Source organism: Pteropus medius, unplaced genomic scaffold (assembly GCF_902729225.1).
Source record: "Pteropus medius unplaced genomic scaffold, Ma_sr-lr_union100, whole genome shotgun sequence".
NCBI lineage: Eukaryota > Metazoa > Chordata > Mammalia > Chiroptera > Pteropodidae > Pteropus > Pteropus medius.
The window spans coordinates 7083027-7103691 of NW_024344253.1; the positions used below are offsets into that span (position 1 = coordinate 7083027).

Here is a 20665-nt window from a genome sequence, read left to right on the forward strand (position 1 = left end):
TAAATAAAGTACTAGATAATTTAATGCCATTCTCCTATGTATTTGTATGGGGAAATCCCTCACTTTCTTCAATCTTTAAACGAATGTCTCCTCCTCATCAGCCTATCCTGACCACCTCTGCCACCCACCTACCACAACTTTGCTGATCACCTGTATCCTATTCTAGTTTTTCCTTTTCCATAGCACATATTTCCTTATAATGTGTACTCTGTTTATTGTTTGCTAGAATGTAAGCTCCATGAGGGCAGGAGTCTTGTTTAGTTGTGTATCCTGAATGCCTAGAATAGAGTCTAGTACATAGGTGCTTAATAAATATTTGTTGCATGAGTGTTTGTTGCTTGGTGCTTTAGTTTTTGATTTTTAGTTTTCGATTTTCCTTCTTAATATACTTGGTTCTTGTGTAACGAATGTACTGTGTGTTATGCTTGAACACATTACCATAAGATGCCTGAATGTAGACCAGCTAAATATAAGGTGAAACATTTTATCATTGAGATGACTTAAAAAGCTTTATAGCCAGTTAGATGATATAAACTTTCACATTACTGATTTATATACATATATATTAAAAATTACATATTATATAAAATAATAATTAGAATTTGATGTTTCTTTTCAGTTGGATTAATCATCGTCTTTGGTTCCTAATTCTTGGTCCATACAAGGACTATAGTTATTTAATTAGTTTTTTTTAATAATGTAAAAATCACCTGAGAACCCAACACCCAAAATAAAAGCTCGAACCTTGAGGAATAGTTTTTCCATGTTCTCATTTCAGGAAAAGATTTTAATTCAGCATCTTCATGAGGATCTGACAATGTTATCATGACTAGAGTCACTTAGTCATCTACTGTAATCATCCGAAGTAGACAAGTTAAGATGAATTGAAATTTGATGCTATCATTGGAAATTTTATTCCTAGCCACAACTACCCATTCATGTGAGAATAGTTGTTTTTTCCATTTTCCTATATATATATTCATATTCATGATTTCACAATCTGCCACTGTTATTTTTAAAGTTTTTTTTTTAAATGAATTTACTTTTTAAAATAGTTTTTGATCTAGGAAAAAAATGTGAAGATGGTAGAGTTCCCATATACTCCACACCCAGTTTCTCCTGTTATTAACATCATAGGTTAATATGGTACATTTGTCACAATTAATAAACCAATATAGATTTATTATTAATTAAAATCCATTTTTTGTACTCAGATTTCACTAGTTTTTACCTAATGTCTATTTTTTTTTTCTGTTTCAGGATCCTATCCAGGATACCATATTACATTTAGTAATGTCTCTTTAGGCTCCTCTTGGCTGTGACAGTTTCTCTGATTTTCATTGTTTTTGATGACCCTTTTATCATTCAAAAAAATCATCTTTTAAAAGATTATTTACAATTATATGCAACACTCAGAATTGTAAGGTCATCTTTGCATTAATAAATAACTCCATCTGTGTTACATTCTTTGCTTTCTTCCCTCCTTTTCACTTTCTTGCTGATTTTTATCAGCAGACCTCTGTAAACATCCCAAATTAGCCTTGACTGAAGATATTTTAAATTCACATGTCTTTTCCAAACAGGACTTAGTACAGAATAAAATAAATTATGAAATGACTTTGTAAGGACTGGAAAACAAAGTGAATCCCTCTTTTCTGAGAGATTTGTTTTTGAGGAAAAATGCCCACTCACATTTGGGTGTATATGATATTTTCCCTATCATGAAAAATTTAGGATAAGCTTGAGCTCATTTAAATTTAGCAATTAAAGTGAATTTTCATTTTTACTATAAGGAATAATGCTAACTTTGAGTCTGCTTTTGCTTCAGTTCATATATATGTATATAGATAATATATAAAAATATATATAATAAAAATTAAGTTTTTCACCAGTTTAATAGTTTATGGATATTGTTTCCTTTTAATCTATGTTTTTGAGAACGAAGGATGGAAAATTATATTTTTAAGGATCATTCTTTGGGTTTGTTTCATTTAAATATCAAAAGTCAAATGATATTTAAGTACTCTGTTTAAATAATTAGATGGAAGCCTTGTTATATCAACATAGTTTTCCAATATTTTAGAAAAATACATTGTTCTGATTTTTAATGTTAAAAAATAGTCTTTCAGTATTCATAAGAAATGGTTTTTATTCAGTAACCAGAATTATAAAAAAGTGCTTATTATGTGTATTTCCTTTTATATGTAGAATATTTTCCAACTCAATTACTCAATTAATTAAAAAGTCAAATTTGTCAAAGCGAATCCGTTTACCTACTTAATCTTAAATTCTAAATGGAATATTTGTGAAACTGTGATTATAACATTCAAAGTAATGCAACAATTAAATTTAGACGTGGCTCAATTTTGTGAGTGCTAATACAGTGCCTGGTAGACTTATATGTTGTTATATTAATTTTAGGAAAGCAATACATCAGTAAGTTGTAGTATTTAATTCTTTTTAACCATAGGCTCAAGAGGATGCTGAAAAACTTCGATCTGTTGTGATGCCCATGGAGAAGGAAATTGCAGCTTTGAAAGATAAACTGACAGAGGCTGAAGACAAGATTAAAGAGCTGGAGGCCTCAAAGGTTGTGAAACGTTATAATCCATTTGCTTGAAACCCAAGATTCTGCCCTAATACAATGAGCAAAATTAGAATCACTAATGGGGTTAAAAACTAATTTAGACTATGCATCTTAAGGATCTTGCTTTCTTTAAAATGCAGAAAAAGGCTTGGAGGTGATTTTGTCCTTGTAGTATTATAAATAATATAAATAATAATGCTCGTGTTGTTTCGTTACAAAGTTAGTGTTTATTTTCTTACCAGAATGAGACCCAATTTTATCCATTTTCTTATCAAGAAAAAAAAGCTCTTCAAAGTTGACTTTGTTTGGTGAAGCCAGTCCCAGAATCTATCTTTTAGAAATGGTGTAGTTACATATGGCTGGATTTGATGGCCACAAAGACACAACAGAAGAAGTACAAAAGGAGTGGTGCAAATTTTAATAACTAATTAAAAGAAAGAAACAGAACATAAAGATAGTAAATAGAAACAACATAGGAATGTAGAAATAAATGTAGGAATGTAGAAATGGGAACGTATCAATAATCCAGTAAATGTAAAATGGTAAGTCATCTACTAGAAGAGAGGGTTTAAAAAAATCTAACTTGATTTGCTTATAAGAAATATACCTAAAATAAAACCACAAGGCGAGATTGAAAATAAAGGGATGTTTAAAGATATGCCATGTAAGTTCTAACCAAAAGAAAGTTAATTATGAAACAGGATGTAAGGGGAAAAAAATTAATAGAGGTAAATAGGGGACTCAATCTAATAAATAATCCATCAATGAGATATTATAATCTTGAACTTGAATGCACATTGCATAGCCTTGAAATACGTATACTAAAAAATGACAAGAGGAAGTTGACATTTGCAATTATAATTGATTTAAACTGACCTTTAGTAAGTGATAGTGCAAGCAACAAAATATATATTAGGGACATAGGAGTTTTGAGCAGCTTGATTAATAATTTAGGTGTAATAGACATATAGAACCCTGTATCCAAGAAAGAGAGACTATATTTAATATTGTAGTAGAGCATAGTAGTTGAGAGCTTAGAATTTATTAGCTAGGTGGTCTTGGGCAAATCACTTAATCTTATAGTACTTTAGTTTTCTCAGTTGTAAAATGGGGATAATAATATTACCTGCCTCATGAGGCTATTATGAGGATTATATAAATTAACAAATTTTAAGCACTTGGATAGTGCATAGAATAAAGTTTTATTAATTTTAGGTACATGATACTTTTTATAAGGTCACAAAGGGAGCGTCAACAAATTTTGAAGAACTAATGTTATTCAGACCAGAATCTCTGACAAGTTTTTAAATTATTTATAATAAAATGATAGTAAAATAAAATGTCTGGGAATAATAAAAATTAACATGTATGGAAAAAGGAATTACAAAATATTTTGAGTGAATATTTTACTCAAGATCTAAAAAAATATATATAGTACAAATGATAGGAATGGAAGGAAATAATAAAGTTAAGAGCAGAAACTAGTGAAATAAGAAAACAAAAGAAAAATTGAGAATGTCAATATAATGAAAGAAAAGAAAAACTAATAAGGTAGACAAACCTCTAGTCTCTAGTAAGATTAATTAGGAAAAAGGGAAAAAAGACACAAACTATTAGAAATTAAGGAGGGGACAAAACTACAAATCAGATTTAAAAAAAATAAGTACTATGTACAAGGTCACATCAGTAAATCTGAAATGAGATAAATTTAATGAAATGAAAAATTTTCTAATAAAATAATTTGTCTAAGTTGTCTCAAGATAAAGTAGGAAAGTTAAGTAGTCAGTAACTGTTAAAGAATGTGAATTTGTAGTCAAAAATTTCCTTTATCCTGTTTCTTCTTTAAAAGATATTAGATTCATTTGGTTTTGCAGGCAAGTTTTTTTCAATCCTCCTGGAAAGATAATCCTTATATTTTATAAGCTGTGTTAGACAATAGAAAAAGAGGGAAAACTCTTCAAGTCATTTTATAAGACTTGTATAACTTTATTACAAACAAAGACACGCAGAAAGGTAGTATAAGAAAATTATAGAAACAATACAGAAAACAAAAATTTTTAAGTGTTGTTTAAAATAAAAAAGAAAAAGAAAAAAAAAAAAGGAAAAGACATCATAATCAAATAAGGTGTATTCCCAGGAATTTAAAGATGATATCACCAGAAAAACTATTATTATTATGTGTCACATTAAAAGATTGTAGGAGAAGAGCAATATATTCATTTTAGATTCAAAAAGTCATTTGATAAATTTAAACACCCAATAACTTAATGAGGGACTATTTATCAAACCTTTAGCAAACATCAATTAATGATGCATGTTTAGCAGCCTTACCACTAAGGACAGGAACAATATGAGGAGACCCATGGTCCGTGATTTTGTTCAGATTGTTTTTGTGGTCCTAGATGATGCAGCAAGACATGATAAAGAAATAAGGCACAAGAACTGGAAAGAAAATGATGAAACTGATTTGTTTATATAGAAAAGAAAGAAAATGTACAAACGGGTTATTAGACCTATTAAGAGTTCAGAAAAGTCGTACCAACAAGATCATCATGCAAAAATAATAATAATGTTTCTATACCCTAGTAGTAGCAAATTAAATAATGTAATGGGGGAAAAAAGATCTCATTCACAATAGCAAGAAAAACCTACAACAGTCCCCTCCTTGTTTCCAGTTTCACTTTCCGAGATTTCAGTTACCCAAGGTCAACTGCGATCTGAAAACATTAAATGGAAAATTTCAGAAATAAACAATCGATAGCTTTTAAATTTTGTGCTGTTCTGAGGTGATGAAATCTACGCCGTTCCATATTTTCCCACCCAGGATGTGTTATCATCCATTTGTCCAACGTATCCATGTTGTTTCTGCAACCTGCACATTAGTCACTTAGTAGCCATCTTGGTTATCATATCAACTGTTTGTGTTCAGGTAACCTTTATTTTACTTAATAATGGCCCCAAAGCACAAAAGTAGTGATGCTGGCAAGTCACGGAGAAACTGTAAAGTATATGTGTGTATAAGAAAAAAACATAGTTTGTATAGAGTTCGATACTCTCCTTAGTTTCAGGCATCCACTGGGGGTCTTGGAATGTATCTCCTGTGGATAAAGGAGTACTGCTTTATATAATTTACTAGAATATATCTAAACAAAAATAGGCAAATATTAATGGATTACATTAAAAATGAAGATCTGAGTACATTTGTGTTTCTTAATGAAAGGATAATGTCTTATAAAGCATCAGTATATTCTCAAATTAATCCATAAATTCAAAATTCCGGTCAAAATCCAACAGGGTTTAATAAGGAACTTGATAACTAGATTTTAGAATTAACATAGACAAGGATCAGAAATATGCCCTGCAAAAATTTTAAGAAGGCATGGTTAGAAGGCTTGCCCTACCTACCAGATATTAAGACTTACAGTAAAGCTACTGTAATTAAAATAGTTTGTTATTGATTTAAGGTTAAACAAGCGGACCAATGAAACAGACTAGAGAGCACAGAAATAGACCAATATATATGAAAATTTGATACATGACAGGTGGCATTATAAATCAGTGGAAAAAGAATGGGTTGCTAAAAAATAAGCTTTTAGAATAGTTGTAAACATGGGATAAAGTGAAATTAGCCTCATACTTTACAAATATTAATTTCAATGAATTAAAAACCATGAGTGAAAAGTAAATCTTTAAAACTTTTAGATGTTAAGAATATATTATTTGGAGTACAAAAATATTTCTTAAATAGGACAAAAAAATTGTGAAAGAAAAAATTGACAAATTTTTCTGCATTAGAATATAAAACTTATTAAAAGATATCACATAAAGTTGAAGAGCTATAGACTGTTAGAAGATATCTATACCTCATATACCTGACAAAAAATTAGTATCCAAAATTGATAAAAATTGCCAAATCCGTAAGTGACAAATGGCCTGGTAGAGAAACAAGTAAAGAATATGAATAAGCAATTCACAAAGGAAGAAATCACAATAGTCAATGAATGTGAGAAGATACCGAATCTCACTAGAAATCAAGGAAATGTAAGTGAAAATGGAACACAATTTTACCCTAACCAGATTGTAAGTCTTAGAGTACAAATTTGTTGCATTCACCTACTATTGGAATGTGTGAAACTCTTCCCAGCTTCAGCTGTCGTTGTCAAGTGGAGCCCCAGTTGACTATTTGAGTTCTTGGGGCCCTTGTTCTTCCCTTTACTTTCTTCTGCATAGACACTGATACCATGTAAGTCCAGAAGGTAACCTTTAGTGGTATGTCCCCACCCTCTAGCACTTGTTTTTTTTGCAAAAATACATGTTCATGTATTTTTGGTTTTGTTATTTTAGTAGCTCTGTTAAGGTGTGTAGAATTCAAGGAGATTCACATACCATGCCATCACTGCCACCATCTTCCCAGAGTTCTGTGTTAATGTTAGAAATTCAGTAATTATTGAGTAAAATATTTATTAGAAGTAATAAATGATAGAATTAGTGGTTATATACCACCATTCTATATCTGCCATGTTGATTCTCTTTTACTGTCAACTGAGTTATCAACCCTCTCCAGCATTTTGTCATACTTGGTTAGTATCTTTTTGATAGGCTGACAACCTCCAGTGAAGCATCAAATAGGAGCTTTAAATAATCATTTTAGTCTTTAACCAGTACTATTGTATTAGTGATCTAAGAGTAGAGATAATTGAAAACAGATAAGATAGCTATTTCATGTTTAAAGAAGTGAGAAGATAAAAGACTTGAGAAGACTTTGAAAATGAAATTAGACATCACTATTTTTTTTTTTTTTTTTTAGATGAGGCAACCCTTGGTTGGCCTCACAGATTACAAGGACCTTGTCAGCTTACAATCCCTTATTTTTTACACCTACAGCACCTGGTCTTCCTAGGTGGTCTCCCATCCAAGTACTAAACTGGCCCGACCCTGCTTTGCTTCCAAAATCAGATGGGATAGGGCTTGTTCAGGGTGGCATGGCCGTAGTACCATTTTGTAAGACAAGCTGAAACAAGTGATTCTATGCATTCTGGGGCAAGATTGCTTTTTATTTTGGTTATAATTATTTCAGATGTTTTTGACTAAATTGTTAATATTTGAACATTATAGTTAATCAACAGAGATATGTTTTTTAAAGTGTGATTTTAAAAAGTATTCTGCACTTGCTTTTAAGTTTGTATTTGTTACAGTATGAGACCAGTTATTTTTTCTATCTTGACTTCCTCTTTTTTCCTTCTGTGAATATATATGTCTGTGGAAATGTCTCCTTTTTATAAATTTAAAGAATTACCTCAGTGGAAATCAAACTTAAAAGGGCATGGTACTATTTTTATTTTTAGAAAATAACCACTGTTTAAAATAAAAACAACTTGGTGTTACTGAGTATGTGATAAAATGAGCACATGTATGTGTTGTTCAAATGTATGTGTTGCTCAAAATACAAATTAGAACTACCTTTTTGAAAAGCAAGGTACAAAACTGTTATGTGTAATCTCAATTGTACATTTACTCTCCTGTTATGGTTATAGATAATGCCTACTATTGTGTTATTTTCCCAGTTTTCTACAGTAAGTGTATAAATTTTAGTTTAATAGAATTGCATCTTGTTTCAGGTTAAAGAACTGAATCATTATCTGGAAGCTGAGAAATCTTGTAGGACTGACTTAGAGATGTATGTAGCTGTTTTGAATACTCAGAAATCTGTTCTACAGGAAGATGCTGAGAAACTGAGGAAAGAATTGCATGAAGGTAAATATATATTCTGTATATATTTTTTATCTCATTCTCCTAGAGAACTATGTAAGTAAAATCGATGTCGATTAATAGCAATTTTAAAATAAATACTAATCCAATATGTTAGTGATTTAATTTAAGTTTTGCTGTTGGTTTGAATGTTTCCATGGCAATCTGGAGATGTGAGGTCTACTAAAAATATTTTGATTGTTTTTGGATTCTCTTTCCTCCAGGACCCCAGTAGTAACTTCATAGCTCTGGGCCAAAAGGTAATAGGCTGAGAACTTCTGCTTAAACTGTTTTCCCCAGATCCATTTTGATGGAGGCGGATTAACGAAAGTGAACATGGGACAGAGAGGGCAGATAGTGTATTCTGGTGCCCTAAAGTAACATCTCTGTTTATAAGGGACAGTTTTGATTTCACTAGTCTGGTAGCAGGGTGATGCAGAAATTGACTCTATTTTCCCAGGATGGGAGAAGAAGGTTGATCCTGTCCTCATTAAAATAAAAATAAGCTGTTGTCTTTAATTCTTCTAGTGATGCCTATACACCTGGGGTTCTTGACCTTTTTTGTGTCATGGACTCCTTCAACAGTCTTGTGAAGCTCTCTCAGATTCATGTTTTTAATCCATAAAATACATAGGATTATAAAAGAAACCAGTGATATAAAACAGTTATCAAAATATAAATAACTACCAACTTATTGTATAGTAATAAATGTGCTATTTTAGTAATACTTTAAATAACAAGGTCTAGAGTTAGGTCTAATAACTATTATAATTTCGAAGTAGTGATGAGCATAAATGATGTATTAAGACAGCCGCAACATCTGTACTGAGTTGTGGCTTTTATTGGTGACCAAGTCATAGGTATTATTATACTTACTGTGATTCGTTGTCTACATTTTATAACTTAAAGAAATGATAAATTTCAGTTAGAGGTCAGTTAAAATAAAGATCTAATTTTTTTCCTCATCCAAATGCATGGGCCTCCTTGAAATCTTATACTTGTCGGGTTATACTAGTAATGTATTTTAATATGCAGGTTTAGAACTGTGGTGATAGAGTCCTACAATGAGTACTTTTAAATATATCAAATGCTGTGAAAAATATAGCTCTCCCATAAATATTTTAGGTTTGCATATGAGTTGTTTTTTTTTTCCAATAGCAGAAAGCTGAAATTATGTAAGTAAACAGAATTATTTCATACTGAAACATACGTAAAAAAAGGTATTTAGATGAAAATAAGACAGGTAAAAATTGAGCAGTCATACCACTTATAGCCTAAATTGGGGAAATTAGACGTGCAACCAAGTTAGTGCATATCATAGGTACTGGGCTTGGCAGTGTGTTAGGAGGCAGTAGTGCCACAGATAGGCTTCTTAAAATAAGTCGTTTTTAAGTGGAGTTTTGAAAGATAGGTAGATATTTGTCAGATAGTCAGTGATGAGCTAACAGTCAAGGCTGTTTGCATGTGGTGCAACAAGTAAGGAAGTGTGAGAAGTGTAGTTCAGCAAAATCAAGATGCAAGAAACAATGGGACAAAATGGGCCAGATCACAGAGACCTTATGCTAAGGATTTTGGAAATTATCCTGTGGGTAGAAAGGAGCCTCGGAAGGGTTAAAAATTTTTTTTCTTAAACATCAACTTTATTGAGATAATTCACATGCTGTGAAGTTTAAAGTATACAATTCAGTGGTTTTTACTATGTTCACTAAGTTGTGCACCATCAGTATTATCTAATTTTGGAACATTTTTTATTACTCTGAAAAGAAATTCTGTGTCCATGGTCAGACACCTCCTATTCTCTCCTTCCCCCTATTCCCTGGCAACCATTAATCTACTTTCTTTCTCTATAGATTTTCTTATTGTGGATTTCTGTATAAATGGGACTATACAATATGTGGCTTATATATCTGGCTTTTCTGAAGAGTTTTAAACTTGAGAGTGATAATATTAATTTGCATTTTAGAAAGTTCAATTTAACAGCAGTGTAGAGGATAGAATAGAGAGCACAACACTAATGGCAAGAAGACTAACAAAAGTACTACTGTTGTGATTGTCTGAGTAATGAGGGCTGATCCAAGGCAGAAGATGGCTGTGTCATACTGCACAGGAGGTAGCAGTCATATTACTAAACTTCTGAATGTGTTGGGGTGAAGAAAAGTCAGAAGTTTGAGTTGTCACTTAGGTTTCTGGCTTGGGTGGCTTAGTAGATGGGCAGAGAGATGATGCTACCTACCCTTTTTTTGGTAGAAGATGGTTGAGCTGATGACTGTGAACAACACAAGCATTTACAAAGATTCTTTGACTTATCCTGAGAGGTCAAAACTAAATGGACTCAAGAAGAATTCCATGATAACAGATTTATCAGGTTGTATTAAATTAAAGACAGGATTGGTTACCATACTTGTGGCTTTTAAAGCAACATGTCCCAAAATGTATTACCTAGAACACTTGTTCTGAGAGTGGAACTGTGGGAAATTTTTTTTTTTTTTTTTGGTGGTCAAATTTGAGAAATACTGCATTGCCTACCATTAAAATTTAGTGTTTTTGATTGGGGTATTCCTACAGTTTGCCATCTCTTGGAGCAAGAGCGACAACAACACAACCAGTTAAAACACACATGGCAGAAGGCCAACGACCAATTCCTGGAATCACAGCGTTTGCTGATGAGGGACATGCAGCGAATGGAGATTGTGCTAACTTCAGAACAGCTCCGACAAGTTGAAGAACTGAAAAAGAAAGATCAGGTGAATAGCAATTTTGTAGGACTTGGTTGCTTTGTTAATAACACACCACCCCTACCCACACATGTGACTGCATTACTTTATGTATGTTAGAGATTGACTTAAGCCTGAAATAAGGTGAAGTATGGCATTAAAAAAAACATAATAGCTTCATTCGAGGGGTTTTGTTTTTCAGCTTTAAAATTGGTTTTGTCTTGAGGAAAAAAAAAACATTCAGAAATGATCCTCTTCAGAGACCACAGGATGCAACACTGCAAATTTCTGAGAAAATCTTTCTCTACAGCCCTGTCCAGTTCTCCTAGGGCTCTTGAGTGTGTTAATCCAGGCCAAGTCTTCTAAGACATTGCTCTAAAAGCCTTATTAGAAGGTGACAGGGTGGGGACAGAGAGGGCTGAGTGATATGAAAAAGCAGGTGTGTAGAGTGCTGCATACCCTAGATCCTGTTTTCTTCTTACGGTTTAAAAAAACAATTTAAATTACATGAGTGATATACAAATACATCCTCATGTTAAAAATATTTTCCCTTTAAGTACCAAGTAAAATAATAAATATAAAGTGATAAAGTGAAAAAAATGTCCCTTGATATCTCCCATACCTCCCTTCCCAGAAGTAACCACCTTTGTAATCAGAAGTAATCAGTTTGGAAGATCATCTTCCAGATCATTTCTATGTATTTATAAATGTATGTTTAAGATTTTTTTTTTCATACAGCTGGTATCTGAATAAGTATATGTACTTATTCTATAACTTATTTTCTCATAAGCATTATCATGGATATATTTTCACATCAGAGATCTGTCTCATCCTTGTTAGCTGGTAGCATGAATGTTCTATAATTGACTTAATCCTTCTACTTGTATTGGGTATCTAGATGGTTTCCTTTTTGGCATGTGTCATTTCAAACAGTGTTGCAGCAAATATCCTGTACTACGTTGTGTATGTATGCAGTTATTTTCCGAGGATAGCTATGAAGAAGCTTTTCTAGGTATTATTTGAAATACTTTAAATTACCTTGTATGACTTAGGTTAGATTTTGTTTTTCAGAAGTTTATTCCTTTTTAATTCTTTTCTGTCTCTTAATTCTGACGTATTCATCTTGTGTGTAGATACAGTTAACTTAAAGATTTAGATTTTGAAGTACAGTTCTAATCACTCCCCTCTTGCTGTCCATTAAAACAGTCTAAACGCCTATAACTAATCATTTAAAGCCTTTATTAACATTCCTGAGCTTTTACTATATGTCAGCATTGTGCTAAGGCTTTATGTATGAAGTTGTATCTCATGTTTTATGATGTTTTCAAAGTTTATCTCTTGAAACAAACAAAACAGTACTCTCCAAATAAAGTAGAGACTAATGGCACATCTGAGGTTTGAGCCAGTCTCAGATTCCAGAGTCTAAGCACTTTATCACTATCCCCTTTCCATATACCCCACTTCTCAAGTCTTGCCCTCCTTTTAGTCTCATCAGATTCTTCAGTGTTTCCCCATCTACCTGATCTTCTGTGCCCCTGTATGTTTGTGCCTACTTCTTTTCTCCCTGGAACCCTTGCTTGTTTCCTCTCTCAAAATTGGCAAATTCATCTTATTGATCCTTCAAGATCCAGTTGAAGTGTTATCTTCTTTGGGCCCCCTTTTCTAGCTCCTCAGATGAAATCAGTCATTGTGAAAAACATACTTGTGTAATATTAATTGCTTGTGTGCTTGTCCCTTCCCATTACGCATTGAAAGTATCTATCTTTCTCATCTTTGTTGAGCAAATGATTGTATCAACTTGAATCATTCCTTTTGTATTTCATATAAATTTGTACATGTTACCTATTTTCTACAATAATCTGAAGGGATGTTCGCAGATTTTCTTTCTTGGGTCGTTTGAACAAGAGGGGGTAGTATGCTTTTTTTTTCACCTTTCACATTATATACTTTTGGAAACTGTTTCCTGATTTCTTTTTTTTACTAGCGTTCGTGCTTTGTGCTTATAGTATTAAAACATTTTGTTATGACCAAATGCCCTGAGATGTGATTACAAAACAAATAAACTTAAGTGTCCAGTTTTATCATAAAGCTCTTGTTTTTTTTTTTCTTTTGAGTGATTATTGAACTAAGTGAATCATTAAATATATGTATATTTTTTCTTCCTAACTTTTAGGAGGAAGATGAACAACGAAGGCTTAATAAGAGAAAGGATCACAAAAAAACAGATATTGAGGAAGAAGTAAAAATACCAGTAGTGTGTGCTTTAACTCATGAAGAATCTTCAGCCCAGTTATCAAATGAAGAGGTATAGTGAATCTATAATTAAAATAATTGTATACATGATGTTACCAGTTTTAGCATCCCATATATCAATCAATTATAGTGTTCATGTTGAGAGTATATAAATTACTAGCTGAAAGTTAGATAAAATATTTACTTTCAGTCATTTTTATGGCAATATAGATAGTACTGTTTGAAACATGTTGCAGTTTTCTCTCCTAGTCTCTGAAATAATTAGATGCTCTTTTTTCTAGTAGTTCCAAAATTAAAAAATGAGAAATCAATATGTATAAAATCTTTTTTGATGTGAAAAATTAATGTTGCTAATACCTTGAGCTTTTTGTTTAAAATAGATTATCTAAGTATTCAAACACTTAATGCCTTATAGCATACATTAAGTATTAACCAGTATTAGGTCTTAAACCCTAAGAACAGTAGGTGAGGTTTGGCAGATTGTGATGGCGTAGGGTAGAATACTTCTGGTATTGGGAATGGTAGAAGAGAGAGAGCTGGAGGTGGAACATATAAAGTGGTGTTCCTTTGGCCTCGTCACCTCTCATCCACAGTGTGGCAAGGGCGTTTTCAGTAGGTTCCCTTCCTTTGGCCAGTCCCACTCCACTGAACCCTCAGCATTGCTGTCAGACTTATTTTTCTTAAGTGCAGCTGCAGTCAGGCCATTCCCTTACTCAAAAACCACTACCGACTCCCATTGCCTACATAATTAAGTACAAATTCCTTACTCAGATAATTAAGACCCCTCATAATATGCACTCTGTTTTAGCCACATTGGTTGTCTCGTGCTCCCCACCTTGCATATTGATTCCTTCACTTGGAATACTTACCTCCCTCTGCCACTTTGAGTATTGAAATCCTTCTCTTCATTCTTCAAGATTCATGTTGATATCTTCTTTTCAATGAAGGAAATGCTTATTGTCTTTTATTTCCTTTAGGATAAAAACCAAAAAAGATCCTCAGCTTGGCATATAAGGGCTTTCATAGTTGAAAGACCCTTCCAGCCTTACTATGCTGTCCACTTCATCACAGCCAGACCTTTCTATTTACTCTCCATGCTCATATGCCTTGTTTATACTGGCCCTGCTGTTTTGAATTTCATTCTCTCCTGCTTTCCCAGCCTGATAAACCAGTTTCAGTTAAATTGAATAAGGGTCCTATCCTACTTTCAGAGGTGTCATGTATCTGTTTAGTTTGCAGATTTACTCTGAGCCATGTATGATCTCCTTCCTGGTGGCTTATATTTTTATGATTAGAGATTGACATTAAAAAAAATATTTAAAAATCCTAATGGATATTGAAAAGTATGATGTAGTTGTTTTTCTACATTCTTTGTTTTGGATCATACACCAAGGACCACTTGGCCTGATTTTGCTGTGCATTTTTTTTTTATGAGTTAGGTTCCCAGGAGAATATCTCAACTTTTGGGTATTGCCAAATATTATGTGGTTTCTGTGTCATGCAGTCCTGTGTGCAGGAATGTTTGAAGAAGTTTCAAACTTCCAAAAATATTTTAGCTGGAAACTAGGAAGGCAAGATTTGTTGTGATTTACAATGAAGCCTTTTTTTGTTGTTGTCTTGAAAGATCTATTCAATATATTGTACATAACATTATTTCCTGACATTTGAAATATCTTTAGACCTTTAAATCTGATATTTTGCAATTTGAATGAGTTGTTCCGTGTTGAGAGTCATGACTATTTACTTGAGCCTGTTAGTGTAAAGTTAACATGGAATTCTTTGGAGACTTAGGTTTATTGATGAAAACATTTAAATTTGTAGGACCTTATGCCTTCTTTCACCTGATGCTTAGAATATACTTTTGTTATTATAAAAATAATGTATGTTTGTTATGAAAAATTTGGAAAATACAAGAAGGTCATAAAAAATAAAAATAACTGATAGGTAATTCTACTGCCTAAAGAGCACCACCAGTAATATTTTGGTATGTAACTCTCCTTTCCCTTTTCTTCTTTTTTTGTTTCCAAAGTTAACATATATGTGTTTCTATTTGTACTTTTTAAACATAATCCATTTGTAACTGCATAATGTTTTATTTATCACTTTTTCCCCCCACTTAAGTATGTCTTTAAAGGTTTTGGCACATCAGTAAATGTTTTTCCCCAAATTATATTTAATGGCTAATGTATTTCAGCATGTAAATGTACCATAATTCCTTAATTCCTTACTAATTGATTTGTGCCTAGATTTTAATTTATAAAGATGACTTAGTGATGACATGGAGAGGTCAGTGCCATTGAAAAAAAAGTTTAATGTTTTTCATGGTCCTCTTAGAAATGAGAGTCATGGCACACCATGCAGAGCCACATGGAGAAGTATCAGCATTGGTTATGAGGCAGAGCAGGAGCAAGAGGAAAACATGGACCACAGCCATTATTGGGGTTTTTGAGGGGAAAGGCAAGGCAGGGCAGAATAAACAACATAGGATTGGCTACCATGAATAATTCCAGTGGGCTTTGGGTTAAGGAGAGTACTGACTTGGTGTATAAGAGTTAAAGGACTTAGTTGGACATTTGGACTCAGGGTTGGTTATTTTGTATATGAAAACCATGTTTAGGTAAGCTGTTTATTCTAGAAATTAGCTAGCTTGGGAGGGGAGGTCTCTTTCTTGGCCAGCAAGCCTCCTAAAATGTCCAAAACATCGTAAAATATAGAAAATAAAAAACATGATTTACACATTGACATATAGTCAGTTTTTTCCCCAGCTTTGTTGAAATATAAGACAATTGCTCATATTTACATTGTACAATTCAATGAGCTATTTTTCAATTATAGTTGGCATACAATGATATATTAGTTTCAGTTGTACAGCATAGTGATTAGACATCTGTATAACTCACAAAGTGATTGATTACCCCACTAAATCTAGTACCCCTGTTCTTCTTTACATATTTATTACAACATTATTAACTATTTTTCGTATACTACACTTTATACTTCCATGTCTCTTTTGTAACTCTCCATTTGTACTTCTTAATCCCTTTGCCCTTTTTGCCATCCCCCTCAACCTCTTCCCATCTAGTAGTCCTCAAAATATTCCCTGTATCTATGAGTTTATTTCCTTTTTTGTTGTTATTTATTTTGTTCTTTAGATTCCACATGTACATGAAATCATGTGATTTTTGCCTTTTTCCAACTTACTTCATTCAGTGCAATATCCTCTCGGTCCATCAAGGCAATATCTTTTTCTATTCCCTTCCTTTTAGTCTGTGTGTGTCTTTTAATCTCATCAAGTCTCTGTAGGCAGCATATGTAGGGTCTTGTTTTCTTATCCATTCAACTACTCTATCTTTTGATCGGAACATTTAATTCTTTTTCATTTGAAGTACCTGTTGATAGATATGTAGTTATGGCCATTCTTTATTCATATTCTTGATACATATTCTTTTCTTCTTCTTAAAGAAGTACCTTCAACATTTCCTGTAATACTGGCTTGGTGGATGATGAACTCCTTTAGCTTCTTCTTGTCTGGGAAGCTCTTTATCTGCCCTTTGATTCTAAATGATAGTTTTGCTGGGTAAAGTAATCTTGGTTATAGGTCCTGGGTTTTCATCACTTTAAATATTTTGTGCGGAGCACTTCTGTCCTGCATAGTTTCTTTTGAGAAATCAGCTGCCCGTCTTATGGGTGCTCCCTTGTACGTAACTAACTGCTTTTCTCCTGCTGCTTTTAAGATTCTCTTTGTATTTAACCGCTGGCATTTTAATTATGATGTGTCTTGCTGTGGGCCTCTTTGGGTTCATCTTGTTTGGGATTCTCTGAGGTTCCTGGGGTTGTATGTCTATTTCCTTTACCCTTTTCGTCGTCAGTTTTCCATCATTATTTCTTCATATAGCTCTTCAATATCTTGTTTTCCTTAAGGTACCCCTATGACATGGATATTTTTACATTTAATTATGTAAAAATTTGGTTTCTGACTTGGCCCCTCAAGTCAGCTATAATACCAGCATGGGTGGCAGCCATGTATGGATTGCTTGGTGACACTTACCAGGTGGCCCTGCAGCTGAACTTGGCTTGAACTTGTCTCGTAAGCCCCTTAAATTATTATTATAGGCTTGGCTTCTTTTTTCTTATTGTTCCGATTGAGTGTCCTTGCCTTCCCCATCCTCTATATCAGTGGTTCGATCCTCTTCTTTATCCACTCTGTTGATTCCCCCCAATATACTCTTCATCTCAGATAGTGTGTTCTTCATTTCTGACTGGTTCCCTTTTATAATTTCCATTTCCATTTTTATCTCTTTGTTAAAGTTCTCACTGAATTCATTTACATTTCCCCTAAGTTCATTAAGCATCTTTATAACAGTGTTTAGAACCGTGCAGCTGTTAGGTTGCTTGACTCCATTATATCTGGATCTCGTTCTGTTCTCTCATATGGTTTCTGCTTCTTTGTCTTCCCATTTTGGCTTCCTTTCTCTGTTTCTATGTACTAAGCAAAGCTCCTAAGTCTCTTGGTCTTATTAGTGTGGATTTGTGAAGTAGGTGTCCAGTGGCACAGTCCTGAGAGGAATTTATCTGCAGGCCAAATTTAGCCCCAGCCTGTGCCCCTCTGGGGCCACCTGTTAAGATTCAGCAAACAATCCACAGATGCTGTGCTTATAGTTGCCTCAAGAAATCATGCGAGAAAACGAGGTTAGCTGCTTCCAGTGTTAGTCTTGGAGCTGCTCAGCCCGGCGTACTGGACTCCCCGAGGACACAACTAGATGAAGACACACCTGAATGTGGCTTGGGTGGGGTTGTGAATTGTGGGAGGTGGAGTTTCAGGGAATCCTCTGGGTGGAGAAACCTCTGTTATCCAGATTGATGACATCTCAGCTATTGCTGAGCTGTATCCACACATGGGGAAGGTGTAGGACTCCATAGAGGAGCAATGGATTCCGCCAGCACTTCTGCACAGGAGAAAGCCTCTCCTCCAGACCTTATTCCGACAGCTCAGTGTCTCCCTGTAAGTCCCTAGTGACCCCCATGCAGCCAACCCAGCACTGGTGCTCACAGTGAGCAGATCCATTACTGAGAACGTGTGCTCATGGACATGGCTCCTTTTAGAGACATCTGTAGTTGCCGGCTGCAACTGCCACAGCCTCTGTCCCACTCAGCGGATCGAGACCGGGCAGCCTTGTGTCTTCACCCCTTCCTACCTTCTACCATTGCAGATTAATTATTTTTCTTCCTAGTCGTAGTGCTTATGTTCATCTAGATTCCAGGCGACTTTGCTTGCTGTTTGCTCCGTATTTCTGTCACAACTTTGATTTGGTCACAAGAGGGCTGAACAAAGCCTCTCTCATCTATGCCATTTTTTTCCCCAAGGTAGTTCCATTTTTTACAAGTATAAAACTTGTCATTATTATAAGTAATGCCATAACGCTATTGTATGTAATTCTTTCTTGTACAAAAATCATTATGGACTTATCTGATTACTTCCTTAATATAAGCTCTTATGAAAAGAATGCCTGAGTTTGAGGATATAAACATTTTTGAGGTATTAGAACATATTGTTGAATCATCTTTGGAAGCATTACAACAATTTACATTTTCCCCTAGAGGTATTTTGTTCCTTATGCTGTTACTATCATGGTGGGCTGGTGTTTTAAAAATGGCCATAACAACTTTTCTGTCCCTATTCCCTTTTCTCTTTGCATCACAGCAGCATTGTATATGATAGCATTAGATGTTAGGCTCCTTTTTAAGGTAACAGAATGGGTTCTCATTCCAATTTTTATTAGGATACTTCTTTGGGACCTTTGCCATAGTTAGCTTAATATATACTAGATTTGTGCACCTCAGTCATCTGAATTTCACAGAATAAAAAATAATCTTTAAAAAGAAAGAAATGGGAGAGGATTCAAGATGGCATAGAATGTGGAGGCTGTGCATGCCTCCTCTAGTGACCACACCAAAATTATAATAAAACTACAGACCAACTAGTACGGAGAATCTCCAGAGGTCTGGCTGAACAGAAGCCCTATAACTAGGTCACTTCAAGTAATAGATCACCTCAAAACGGTAGGAAGGTTAGAGACGTGAAACAGTCCGATCCCTCAACTGCATGTGGCGATGGAGAATCAGGAGGGTTAGCTTGGCTGCAGAGCCACCTCCCCCACCTGAGGAGTGAAGGGTCCCAGCTGCACACTGGACTCCCCAGCCCAGGGTTTCATTGTAAGAAAGAGAAGTCCCCACAACCTCTGGCTGTGAAAACCAGTGGAGGTAGTGGCTAAGTGAGATGGAGGGCTGTGGAAAGTTAAGACCTTCCTCTTTAAGGGCCCATGCGTAGACTTACTCTCTGATTGCTTTGAGCTCTAGCTCGAGGATAGCTGCTTGAGGGGCAACAGGTACGTCAAGGGAGGCGCTGAGCTGTTGGGCTTTAGGGCGAGGGATGGAGGGGTGGCTGGCTCCCGCACAGAGATGCAGGCAGAAGCAATTGTTCCTTTGTTGAGTTCTCCCCTCTCCCAGCCTGTAGATGCAGGTACCATCAACCAGCATAACACAGGTTGCTCTGCCCAGGGGATTCCCTGAGACTCTGCCTTTTCTAACTCATGGGTCTATCCAAGCTGCTTCCAGTGACTTATTACATACAAACAGGCTGTCTTAGTTCCTGCTGAGAACTTTCATAAAAAGTCTCAAAGGCCCACAAAACCCAAAGAAGCAGCATCTGGCCTCAGCATGTCTTATACATCTTGCTGAGCAGCTCCAAGCCCTGCACCAGGGGCAGCCAGCTTTGGTTTCTGACTTGGCCCCTCAAGTCAGCTATAATACCAGCATGGGTGGCAGCCATGTATGGATTGCTTGGTGACACTTACCAGGTGGCCCTGGAGGTGTACAGGCTGCAGCTGAACTTGGCTTGCAGCTGGACCCCTCCTAGGTCTGCCAAGAGGCCCCACAGCACACCTCCTACATAAAGTAACTTTACTAAGAATGGGAGACTTAGGAGCCTTACCAGTACATAGAAACAGACACAAGGAGGCAGCCAAAATGGGGAGGCAAAGAAGCATGTCCCACATGAAAGAACAGAACAAAGCTCCAGAAAAATAACAAAATGGAGACAAGCAATATACTAGATGCAGAGTTCACAACACTGGTTACGAGGATGCTTAAGGAACTTAGGGGAAGAGTAGATAAACTCAGAACCTTAACAAAGATAAAAAACATAAAAATGGAGATGGAAACATAAAAGAGAACCAGTCAGAAACGAAGAATATAGTGTCTGAGATGAAGAGTACCTTAGGGGGAATCAACAGAGTGGATGAAGAAGAGGATCAAATCTGTGACATAGAGGGTAGGATAGCAGAGGACACCCAAACAAAACAGC

The 20665-nt window shown here is 34.8% G+C and overlaps 1 protein-coding gene and 1 pseudogene across 3 annotated transcripts in view; one reads left to right on the forward strand and one right to left on the reverse strand.

Annotated features, from left to right (window-relative positions):
- RABEP1 (rabaptin, RAB GTPase binding effector protein 1) overlaps nt 1–20665 on the forward strand; it is a 92591-nt gene that overhangs the window by 42797 nt on the left and 29129 nt on the right. For all 3 annotated transcript variants that reach the window (XM_039869675.1, XM_039869676.1, XM_039869674.1), the window contains 4 exons: nt 2471–2590; nt 8206–8341; nt 10901–11079; nt 13223–13354. In XM_039869675.1, the coding sequence (XP_039725609.1) occupies nt 2471–2590; nt 8206–8341; nt 10901–11079; nt 13223–13354 (567 nt within the window). The remainder of the gene's footprint in view (nt 1–2470; nt 2591–8205; nt 8342–10900; nt 11080–13222; nt 13355–20665) is intronic.
- Nucleotides 7463–7581, reverse strand: LOC120608009 (uncharacterized; annotated as a pseudogene).